This window comes from Argentina silus (genome assembly GCF_951799395.1).
Source record: "Argentina silus genome assembly, chromosome: 3".
NCBI classification, from domain to species: domain Eukaryota; kingdom Metazoa; phylum Chordata; class Actinopteri; order Argentiniformes; family Argentinidae; genus Argentina; species Argentina silus.
Genome location: NC_139657.1, coordinates 409,359 through 421,858, shown reverse-complemented (window position 1 = coordinate 421,858; position 12,500 = coordinate 409,359). Strand labels below are relative to the sequence as shown.

The window sequence follows — 12,500 nt, the reverse complement described above, 5'->3', positions numbered from 1 at the left end:
GACCCCCCCCCCCACCACCACCTGTCTGACTGCTCAGATGACCCCACCACCACCACCTGTCTGACTGCTCAGATGACCCCCCCACCACCACCACCTGTCTGACTGCTCAGATGACCCCCCCCCCCCCCACCACCACCACCACCTGTCTGACTGCTCAGATGACCCCCCCCCCCCACCACCACCACCTGTCTGACTGCTCAGATGACCCCCCCCCCACCACCACCACCACCTGTCTGACTGCTCAGATGACCCCCCCACCACCACCACCTGTCTGACTGCTCAGATGACCCCCCCCCCGCCACCACCACCACCTGTCTGACTGCTCAGATGACCCCCCCCCCACCACCACCACCACCTGTCTGACTGCTCAGATGACCCCCCCCCCCACCACCACCTGTCTGACTGCTCAGATGACCCCCCCCCCACCACCACCACCACCTGTCTGACTGCTCAGATGACCCCCCCCCCCACCACCACCACCTGTCTGACTGCTCAGATGACCCCCCCCCCCCACCACCACCACCACCTGTCTGACTGCTCAGATGACCCCCCCCCCCACCACCACCTGTCTGACTGCTCAGATGACCCCCCCCCCACCACCACCACCACCTGTCTGACTGCTCAGATGACCCCCCCCCCCCCCACCACCACCTGTCTGACTGCTCAGATGACCCCCCCCCCCCACCACCACCACCTGTCTGACTGCTCAGATGACCCCCCCCCCCCCCCCACCACCACCACCTGTCTGACTGCTCAGATGACCCCCCCCCCGCCACCACCACCACCTGTCTGACTGCTCAGATGACCCCCCCCCCCCCCCCCCACCACCACCACCTGTCTGACTGCTCAGATGACCCCCCCCCACCACCACCACCACCTGTCTGACTGCTCAGATGACCCCCCCCCCCCACCACCACCACCTGTCTGACTGCTCAGATGACCCCCCCACCACCACCACCTGTCTGACTGCTCAGATGACCCCCCCCCACCACCACCACCACCACCTGTCTGACTGCTCAGATGACCCCCCCCACCCACCTTTTGTTTCTTGTTGTTAATTTTTCTGTTGTTCCATATTGTATTTTTTCATCATTTGAAATAAAATTTCAGTTCTGTTTTTCTTTTTGCCTTCATTTCATTATAAGCCCTCCTGTTGGTTTATCATTACATATTCTCTCGTTGTCGGTCATCTCATATGACGCGTATCTGCTTGGTATAGGAGCCCTACATTTCAAATTCATTCTTTTTATTTATTTTTTTGTGATTTTTTTGATCACATACATGGAATACAGTCAGAGATGATCTGGTGACATGCTTTTGTTAAGCTTGCTCCTCAACAGTGCCTACAGGACAGAGAAGCACTGGAGGAAGTCTATGTACTTTTAGATTCATTGAAGGTCACCATGTTTGACAGAGGGGGTCCTACCATGTCTAGGCGTACCATGGGGGCCTACCAGGCAGATGGCTGGTCGGGGCGGGGGGTATTATGCCCTGAGAGGAGGCAGATGGAGTCCTGCTTCTCTTGGCTCCTTTTCTTCATCAGGAAGAACTTCTAATGTGGAGCAACGGGATGAAACACACACACACACAGCCCTCACGGTCATATCTACAGACCAGTGAGGTTGATTTCATTCTGACTCCTGTATGTTCCTCTGCTTTGTGAAGGGGATAAAGTGACCTGTCCACACCTCTGGTGATGACTTTGACCAGACCAGTGATAACCTTGACTAGACAGACCAGTGATAACCTTGACCAGACAGACCAGTGATAACCTTGACCAGACAGACCAGTGATAACCTTGACCAGACAGACCAGTGATAACCTTGACCAGACAGACCAGTGATGACCTTGACCAGACAGACCAGTGATAACCTTGACCAGACAGACCAGTGATAACCCTGACCAGACCAGTGATAACCTTGACCAGACCAGTGATAACCTTGACCAGATAGGCCAGTGATAGCCTTGACCAGACAGACCAGTGATAACCCTGACCAGACCAGTGATAACCTTGACCAGACCAGTGATAACATTGACCAGACAGACCAATGATAACATTGACCAGACCAGTGATAACATTGACCAGACCAGTGATAACCTTGACTAGACAGACCAGTGATAACCTTGACTAGACAGACCAGTGATAACCTTGACCGGACAGACCAGTGATAACCTTGACCAGACAGACCAGTGATAACCTTGACCGGACAGACCAGTGATAACCTTGACCAGACAGACCAGTGATAACCTTGACTAGACAGACCAGTGATAACATTGACCAGACCAGTGATAACCTTGACCAGACAGACCAGTGATAACATTGACCAGACCAGTGATAACCAGCCTGGAGTTCTGACTGTGGAGAAGACCAGATCCTGGATGTCTCTGTGTGCAGCCTTGGACCACCTCCCAGGTGTGTGTGTGTGTGTGTGTAGCTCCTCCCCCTCCCAGGTGTGTGTGTGTGTGTGTGTGTGTGTAGCTCCGCCCCCTCTCAGGTGTGTGTGTAGCTCCACCCCCTCTCAGGTGTGTGTGTGTGTGTGTAGCTCTGCCCCCTCTCAGGTGTGTGTGTGTGTGTGTGTAGCTCCACCCCCTCTCAGGTGTGTGTGCTGCAGCTGGTGTTGTGAATCAGGCCGCTGCCACACACACGCTAGAACCCGGCTCCTTCACAACACCAGAGTGGCACGGCACCGCAGCCAACCAGACGCCACACCGAGGCCTCGGCCAATCAGACGCCAGGAGGACAGAAGACACGCAGCTCGGCCAATCAGACGCCAGGAGGACAGAAGATACGCATTTCTGATAGGACCAAGATGGTCACTACGGTTGTCTAAAGCACTTGTACTGTTACCGTCAGTAAAGCTGCTGGACACTCCCACACCTGAGGTCATTGTTTTATTATTCATCTTTTGGATTGTTGATTGTTTGATTGTTGTTTGCTGCGTTGTTGAGGAGCTAGATTACCACAAGCATTTCACTGCATCATCTAAAGCTGTATTCCATGTACCTGAATAAACTTTGATTGGATTTGATTTGAAGCTTGATGTACTCTGATGTGTGGAAGCTCTGATGTGTGGAAGCTCTGATGTGTGGAAGCTCTGATGTGTTGAAGCTCTGATGTGTGGAAGCTCTGATGGAAGCTCTGATGCTGTGGAAGCTCTGATGTGTGGAAGCTCTGATGTGTTGAAGCTCTGATGTGTTGAAGCTCTGATGGAAGCTCTGATGTGTGGAAGCTCTGATGGAAGCTCTGATGTGTGGAAGCTCTGATGTGTTGAAGCTCTGATGTGTTGAAGCTCTGATGTGTTGAAGAGGGGGTGTTCTGTCTGATGTGTTGATATTGTGACGGTTTTCATCAATTTGTGAATCCAAAGTGTTGGTGATGTGAGAGACTTTGTGATTGGTTCAGAAATGTGTGTTATTTCTACTGAGGGAGCTGTCCCTCTGCTGACCTTTGAACTGGTTATTATCTATTTACCCACACGTCCAGGATCTGGAAGCTATCTCCTCAGATGCACCAAAAATAATATTGGGTGATTTTAATGGTTGCTCATTAGCATAAACAGACAAATCCCTCTGAATTAAATGATTTTAGACCAGTAGCTTTAACTTCAGTAATTATGAAACGTCTTGAGCAAATTGTTTTATCTCACTTAAAGTCTGAAACCAATGGTCAGATGGACGCTCTACAATTTGCATATAGAGCAAAGAGAGGTGTGGAGGATGCAACAGTAACACTTCTGAACCAAGTTTACAAACACTCCGAAACCCCATCATCTTATGTGCGCATACGGTTTGCTGATTTCTCATCTGCCTTTAGTACTCCAGGTAGATGTATTGACAGTGAAGCTGGGTAGCATGGGAGTAAATCTTACCCTCATAAGATGGATATATAACTTCCTTATTGAGAGGCAACAGTATGTCCATGTCCATGGAGGACAGTCCTCTGTCATCAGCACTCAGATTGGGGTACCACAAGGTTGTGTCCTTTCACCTTTGCTGTTCACATTGTGACCAGTGACTGTGTTAGTCATCAGGATAATTGTACAATGATAACATTTGCAGATGATGCGGCTCTCATAGGTCTTTTAACTGACGATGAGACCAGTTATAGAGCTGAGATTAATGAGACCAGTTATAGAGCTGAGATTAATGAGACCAGTTATAGAACTGAGATTAATGAGACCAGTTATAGAACTGAGATTAATGAGACCAGTTATAGAGCTGAGATTAATGAGACCAGTTATAGAGCTGAGATTAATGAGACCAGTTATAGAGCTGAGATTAATGAGACCAGTTATAGAACTGAGATTAATGAGACCAGTTATAGAGCTGAGATTAATGAGACCAGTTATAGAGCTGAGATTAATGAGACCAGTTATAGAGCTGAGATTAATCACTTCTACAACCAGTGCTCAAATAACTCATTGATCTTAAACATTCAAGATTCAAGATTCAAGATGGTTTTATTGTCATATGCACAACAATTACAGAGCAATCGCTGGCAATGAAATTCTTAAGTCTTGGGCTCCTCCAACAGTGCAATAAGAAGTGTAAATAATAAAAATAAAAGAAACAACAACAATAACAATAGTTACCTAAATACAAAACTAAATAAATGTAAATGTAAATGTAAAATGTAAAAAGTGAAATGTAAACAGACGTTTTTATCCAGATGTCGACTGGTATAAAGTGGCATTTTATAAAGTGGCATGTTATAAAGTGGCATAGTTAAAGTGTCATTGTGGTGAGCTAAGTAGCTCAGGAGTTCAACAGTCTTATTGCCTGTGGGATGAAACTGTCCCTGAGTCTGGTGGTGTGAGACCGGATGCTGCGGTAGCGTCTGCCAGACGGGAGCAGCTGAAACAGTTTGTTGCTGGGGTGATGAGGGTCTTTAATAATCCGGTTAGTCTTCTTCCTGCAGCGCTGAGTGTAGAGGTCCTCCATGGATGAAAGAAAACGAAAGAAATTATCATTGATTTAAAAACCCTCCTCTCTGTCCCCGGTAATTATGAATGACACAACCATTGAAAGCATACAGGAGTACAATGACTTAATGACACAACCATTGAAAGCATACAGGAGTACAATGACTTAATGACACAACCATTGAAAGCATACAGGAGTACAATGACTTAATGACACAACCATTGAAAGCATACAGGAGTACAATGACTTAATGCACGTCCTTGTACTCATCATTGATAGTACACTGACATGGAATGCCAACACCAATGCTACGTTTGCAAAAGCTCAACAACGTCTCTACTTTATTTTGTTTGTTTGTTTAATATATGTTTTAGGGCATTTCTGCTTTATTGGGATAGAGGCAGTAGAGATTGACAGGAAGGATGGGAGAGAGAGGAGGGATGACATGCAGGATATGTCGATGGCTGGAATTGAACCAGGGACCATGTGATGATGTGGTACACCCCAATGCCTCTACTTTTTAAGGAAACTCAGAAGGTTTAATGTGAACTATGCTGACTGTTTTACAAGACCCTCATTCAGAGTATGTTGACCTTTTGTATTCAGTGTTGGGAAGGAGCATTGAGGAGCATGTCTGGACAAACTAGACAGGGTTGTTAAACTGGGGTGGCAAGATAACTGGGGAACCAATGTGTAGTATTACTTACATGACAGACCAGTACACTACGAATTTAACTCCTAAGATAATAGCAGATCCACTCTATGGTCTGAATCCGGACCGGGTTAGGGTTAGGGTTAGGGTTAGGGTTAGGCATCACATCCTCCTGTTAATAATAAAACAAATAAAATTATTTTATTTATAAAAAATAAATAAATCTTCTAGCATTGTGACTGCCTATGGCCCTGGTGTGAGCATTGATTAATTTGTCTTATGATGACTGATGGATAGATGATTCACTTAAAAGACAAATGTATTTGTTGTAAATCGCTTTGGATTAAGGCGTCTGCTAAATGCCATGAATGTAAAAATGTAAATCTTTGTCCCACACAGCATACAGCTTATACACACACACACACACACACACACACACACATACACACACATACACACACACACACACACACACACACGCACACATACTGCTGCCGGGAGGACAGGTTCACTCAGCTGAGACACACACACACACACACACTGCTGCCGGCAGGACAGGTTCACTCAGCTGAGACACACACACACACACACACACACACACACACACACACACACACACACTGCTGCCGGCAGGACAGGCTCACTCAGCTGAGACTCTGTAACACACTCATTAGCCATGTTGTTGTACAACATTACAACCTACAGGGACCAAGGTCACTACCATTACATACACACACACACACACACACACACACACACACACACACACTGCAGAGACCAAGGTTACTACCATTATACACACACACACACACACACACACACACACTACAGGGACCAAGGTCACTACCATTACACACACACACACACACACTCCGCCAAGGAAGACTTCTACAGTAGATGACTGAAGGATGGTCACCATGATTCAGAAAACCCCCAAAACAACTGTCCCACAGATCAGGAACCCTCTCCAGGAGGCAGGCGTCAATGTGTCAGAGACCATCCACACAATACCTCAGAACTACAGAGGTTATTTACAATTTGATAAAACTGTAAAAACTACCTAAAAAGCCTGCAGAGGTCTGGAGAAGATTGTGTGGACAGATAAGATGAATATGATCATGTACCTGAGTAAATGCAAGTGGAAAGTTTAGAGAAAAAGGATCTGCCCAAGATTGACAGCATACCATCTCATCTGTGAAACATGGTGGAGGGGGTGTTCTGGTTTGGGCATGTATAGCTGCCACTAGAACTGTCTCACTTCTTAATTAATTGATGTAAAAGTCAATCTTCAGATTTAAATCCAATTGAATTACCCCATTACTTACGCAGGGCACTGTCCCATTACTTACGCAGGGCGCTGTAGAACCAATGAGGCCTTTTCCTAATGCTCCCTTCCTCTGTCCTTGTTTTGTTGAGTGAAGGTTATCTCATCAATAATCATAATGTAACCACGGTAACAAGCTGCTGACTAACCTGGAGGCCTCAGGGGGTCATTCACCACACAAATGACCACACACACACACACACACACACACACACACACACACACACACACCTTTGGCCTATTGAACATTTACTGGACTACACATCCTCAGGCATTTCCTGCTGGTCTACTGCAGGTATAAAACCTCTGTCAGGCACCTGCAGCAGGGAGAGGAGGTGTGTGTGTGTGTGTGTGTGTGTGTGAGGATGGAGGACGTCCAGCGACCAGCCTTGGGGAGCCAGCAGCCAGCCGGAGGGAGGGAGGGGGGGGGAGGGGGCCAGGCCCAGCCTAGACAGCCTTTGGTACGGTGATGGGATTGGACCGGTCCTGACGGGCTATGAGACTCTGGACGCCCCGCCCACCTACGACTTCTATGCCAACACGGGGGTCTGGGGCCGGCCACGGCGGTCCCGGCCCTCCCTCTGCCAGCTCCGCTCCCACCCGGGGGTGAGTAGACCCCTCCTCTCCCACCATGGTGATGATGATGGTGATGATGATGGTGATGATGATGGTGATGGTGATGATGGTGATGGTGATGATGATGATGATGATGATGATGATGATGTGTAGTTGATTCACTTGCTGAGACTAATGTACTGATTGTAAGTCACTTTGATAAAAGCATCTAAATTACTCAAATGTAAATGTAATGTAAATGTAACCTGGTAGAGCTGTAAGTCTCCTAGCTGTGGCTGGCCCTCAGGTCTCAGGTCTGGTCAGTCTTTGGTTTTTGAACCTGTCCGTCAACTGGAGATATCCTGTCTGATCTGAACTCTATATGTAATACATACGTTGAAATACTGACCTAACTCCTGCCCCCCCCCTACCCCCCCTACCCCCCCTCCCCAGGAGGACCCGTCCCCGCCCCCTCTGTGTGAGGATACCAGAGACAGCTCTGAGGACGTGGAGGGGGATGAACCCCCCGAGCCGCCCAGGTTTGGCTGGGTACAGGGGGTCATGGTAAGTGGAGGGGGGCATGGGGGGGGGGGTCTCCAGGGAGGAGGGACCACTGTTCTCTTATCGTGTTTGTGTTTGTGTGTGTGTGTCTGCTGCGTGCGTGTGTGTGTGTGTCTGCTGCGTGCGTGTGTGTGTGTGTCTGCTGCGTGCGTGTGTGTGTGGTTCTGTGTGTGTGTGTGTGTGTGTGTGTGTGTGTGTGTGTTCCTGTAGATCCGCTGCATGCTGAACATTTGGGGAGTTATCCTGTACCTGCGTCTGCCCTGGATCACTGCCCAGGCTGGCATAGGTGGGCCTGACTAACACCTGGAACACACTGCTGCGTACAGGGGCCTGAGTAACACCTGGTACACACTGCTGTATACAGGGGCCTGACTAACACCTGGTACACACTGCTGTATACAGGGGCCTGACTAACACCTGGTACACACTGCTGTATACAGGGGCCTGACTAACACCTGGTACACACTGCTGTATACAGGGGCCTGACTAACACCTGGTACACACTGCTGTATACAGGGGCCTGACTAACACCTGGTACACACTGCTGTATACAGGGGCCTGACTAACACCTGGTACACACTGCTGTATACAGAGGTCTATAATAAAGCCTGATGAGTATAAACTTCATACTTGTCCCCCACCCTTTCTTTCCCCCTCTCCCCCCTCCTCTCCTCTCTCTGTCCCCCTGTCTCCCCCCTCCTCTCCTCTCTCTGTCCCCCTGTCTCCCCCCTCCTCTCCTCTCTCTGTCCCCCTGTCTCCCCCCCTCCTCTCTCTGTGCCCCTGTCTCCCCCCTCCTCTCCTCTCTCTGTCCCCCTGTCTCCCCCCCTCCTCTCTCTGTCCCCCTGTCTCCCTCCTCTCCTCTCTCTGTCCCCCTGTCTCCCCCCTCCTCTCCTCTCTCTGTCCCCCTGTCTCCCCCCTCCTCTCCTCTCTCTGTCCCCCTGTCTCCCCCCCTCCTCTCTCTGTCCCCCTGCCCCCCCCCTCCTCTCTCTGTCCCCCTGTCCCCCCCCCTCCTCTCTCTGTCCCCCCCCTCCTCTCTCTGTCCCCCCCCTCCTCTCTCTGTCCCCCTGCCCCCCCCCCCCTCCTCTCTCTGTCCCCCCCCCTCCTCTCTCTGTCCCCCTGTCCCCCCCCTCCTCTCTCTGTCCCCCCCCCTCCTCTCTCTGTCCCCCTGTCCCCCCCCTCCTCTCTCTGTCCCCCCCCCTCCTCTCTCTGTCCCCCCCCACAGGTCTGACATGGGTCATCATTCTTCTCTCCACCTGTATCACGGGGATCACTGGTCTGTCCACCTCAGCCATCGCCACCAATGGCAAGGTGAAGGGAGGTACGTACACACACACACACACAGACACACACACACACACACACACACACACACACACACACACACACACACACACACAGGGGGGACCTACTTCCTGATCTCTTGTAGTCTGGGTGCCTGTCTGTCTGTCTGTCTGTCTGCCTGTCTGTCTGTGTGTGTGTGTGTGTGTGTGTGTGTCTGTAGGGGGGACCTACTTCCTGATCTCTCGTAGTCTGGGTCCTGAGCTGGGCGGGTCCATCGGCCTGATCTTCGCCTTCGCCAACGCCGTGGCGGTCGCCATGCATACGGTGGGCTTCGCTGAGACTGTCCAGGCGCTGATGCACGTGAGTGGGTCGCCATCACACACACACACACACACACACACACTGGCTGTAGTCTGATAATGGACCTTTCTCTCTCCAAAGTCGCCACTTTCTCTTATTGGAATGGTTAGGGAGAGCTTTTCTTCACGCTCTCCCCCCTCCCCTCTCCCTCTCCCCCCTCTCCCCCTCTCTCCCCCCTCCCCTCTCCCTCTCCACCTCCCCCCCCTCCCCTCTCTCTCTCCCCCTCTCTCTCCCCCCTCCCCTCTCCCCCTCTCTCCTTCTCCCCCTCCCCCCTCCCCCCTCTCTCTCCCCCCCCACCCCCCCCTCCCCCAGGAGAACAGCGTTGCCATAGTGAACCCCATCAATGACATCCGCATCATAGGCGTGGTCACTGTCACATGTCTCCTGGCCATCTCATTGGCTGGGATGGAGTGGGAGTCAAAGGTCAGGAAAGAAACTCTTTCATATGAGACTTGTGTGTGTGTGTGTGTGTGTGTGTGTGTGTGAGGTGTGTGTGTGTGAGGGGTGTGTTTAAGGTGTGTGTGTGTGAGGTGTGTGTGTGTGTGAGGGGTGTGTGTGTGAGGGGTGTGTTTAAGGTGTGTGTGTGTGAGGTGTCTGTGTGTGAGGTGTGTGTGTGTGAGGGGTGTGTTTGAGGTGTGTGTGTGTGAGGGGTGTGTTTGAGGTGTGTGTGTGTGAGGGGTGTGTGTGTGAGGGGTGTGTTTGAGGTGTGTGTGTGTGAGGGGTGTGTTTGAGGTGTGTGTGTGTGAGGGGTGTGTTTGAGGTGTGTGTGTGTGAGGTGTGTGTGTGTGTGTGAGGTGTGTGTTCTGTAAGTGTATGTTTAAGGTGTGTTCTCTAAGTGTGTGGTTGAGGTGTGTGTTTTCAAAGTGTGTGTGTGAGGTGTGTGTTTGAGGCGTGTGTGTGAGGTGTGTGTTCTCTCAGTGTGTGTGTGTGTGTGTGTGAGGGGTGTGTTCTCTCAGTGTGTGTGTGAGGTGTGTGTTCTCTAAGTGTGTGTGTGTGAGGTGTGTGTTCTCTAAGTGTGTGTGTGTGTGTGTGTGTGTGAGGGGTGTGTGTGAGGTGTGTGTTCTCTAAGTGTGTGTGTGTGTGTGTTTGAGGCGTGTGTTTGAGGTGTGTGTTCTCTAAGTGTGTGTGTGTGTGTGTTTGAGGCGTGTGTGTGAGGTGTGTGTTCTCTCAGTGTGTGTGTGTGTGAGGTGTGTGTTCTCTAAGTGTGTGTGTGTGAGGTGTGTGTTCTCTCAGTGTGTGTGTGAGGTGTGTGTTCTGTCCCAACCCCAGGCCCAGGTGCTGTTCTTCCTGGTCATCATGGTGTCGTTTGTTAACTACCTTGTTGGGACCATCATTCCTGCTTCGCCCCACAAACAAGCCAGGGGGTTCTTCAACTACAGAGGTCAGACCCTTCCCCATACATGTCTGTCTGTCTGCCTGTCTGTCTGCCTGCCTGCCTGTCTGCCTGTCTGCCTGTCTGTCTGCCTGTCTGCCTGCCTGCCTGCCTGTCTGTCTGTCTGTCTGTCTGCCTGCCTGCCTGTCTGTGACAGTTGACTCAGGGGAGGCTGGTGGAGGATTGGGTTTGATATCATTCCTCATTCCATTCCATGCATTACAATTAGCCCGTCCTCCGATTTCCACCTCCAGCAGCCTCCCCTGTAACCTCCATACTGACCCGTCTCTCTCCCCCCAGCGGACATCTTTGCAGCCAACTTGGTGCCGAGCTGGCGTGGGCCAGAGGGAAGCTTCTTCGGGATGTTCTCCATCTTCTTCCCCTCGGCCACAGGGATCCTGGCTGGGGCCAACATCTCTGGAGACCTGAAGGTACCTGCTCTGCCTCTGGGTCTGGTCTGGACTGGTCTGGACTGGTCTGGTCTGTGCTAGTCTGTTGTCGCCTGGTCTGGTCTGGCCTGGCCTGGCCTGGTCTGGTCTGGCCTGGCCGGTTTTGACTGATCTCCCCCCCCCCCCCAGGACCCCACTGTGGCCATCCCCAGAGGAACCATGTCTGCCATCCTCTGGACCACCGTCTCCTACCTCATCATAGCCGCTACCATTGGTACACTACACGCACGCACGCACGCACACACACACACACACACACACACACACACACACACACACACACACACACACATAGACCACAGCCATCCTCTGGACCAGTGTTTTTCAACCTTTTTTGAGCCACGGCACATTTTTTACATTGGAAGAATCTTGCGGCACACCACCAACCAAAAATGTTACAAAATGACACTGTAGCCTGATACAGTATATATAATTACAATATTATATACATTTCCTCTCCTGTTGTTTTTTTTGGCAGTGCCTTGCAAAATAGGAAGTTTTCTCTAATGGCATCTCCATCCACAAAACGCACATTGGCCAAGAGCTGAGAATGTCCACTAATATACGTAGACTCATCAAGTTGCAACGCAAATTTCCTACTGATGCGTATCTTTCCCAAAACATGACTTTCGATGTCTGTAGACATGTCATCAACACGCCTGGCAATTGTGTATCTGAGAGCGGGACTTTAGCTGTGTCTTTAACCGCGTCAGGGCCGAGCATCTCGTTGACAACGGCTTTGCAGGCAGGTAGTATTAATGTCTCTGCCACAGAGTGGGACTTTTTGGATTTAGCTACGAGTTCAGCAACTAGGTAACTAGCTTTGAGGGCTTTCTCATTTACCTTTGTGGTTTTTCTCATAAAAGTTGCCTGTTTCTCTGTGTTTTCACGCAGGCGAACAAAATAGTCCATCGGCTTGTTTTGAAGCGACGGGTGTTTCGTTTGGAGGTGTTTCGTTTGGAGATGTTTCGTTTGGAGATGTTTCGTTTGGAGATGTTTCGTTTGGAGATGTTTCGTTTGGAG

General features: G+C 50.4%; 1 protein-coding gene across 1 annotated transcript in view; it reads left to right on the top strand.

The window, feature by feature from the left end:
* Positions 1-2,379: 2,379 nt before the first annotated feature.
* slc12a3 (solute carrier family 12 member 3) overlaps positions 2,380-12,500 on the top strand; it is a gene marked incomplete at both ends in the record, with an annotated part of 24,773 nt that continues 14,652 nt past the window's right edge. Inside the window, 11 exons of the mRNA XM_083665637.1 lie at positions 2,380-2,413; positions 3,110-3,161; positions 7,271-7,505; positions 7,908-8,018; positions 8,226-8,301; positions 9,238-9,333; positions 9,517-9,656; positions 9,969-10,079; positions 10,926-11,037; positions 11,329-11,459; positions 11,607-11,691. Coding sequence (XP_083521763.1) covers positions 2,380-2,413; positions 3,110-3,161; positions 7,271-7,505; positions 7,908-8,018; positions 8,226-8,301; positions 9,238-9,333; positions 9,517-9,656; positions 9,969-10,079; positions 10,926-11,037; positions 11,329-11,459; positions 11,607-11,691 — 1,183 coding nt within the window. The remainder of the gene's footprint in view (positions 2,414-3,109; positions 3,162-7,270; positions 7,506-7,907; positions 8,019-8,225; positions 8,302-9,237; positions 9,334-9,516; positions 9,657-9,968; positions 10,080-10,925; positions 11,038-11,328; positions 11,460-11,606; positions 11,692-12,500) is intronic.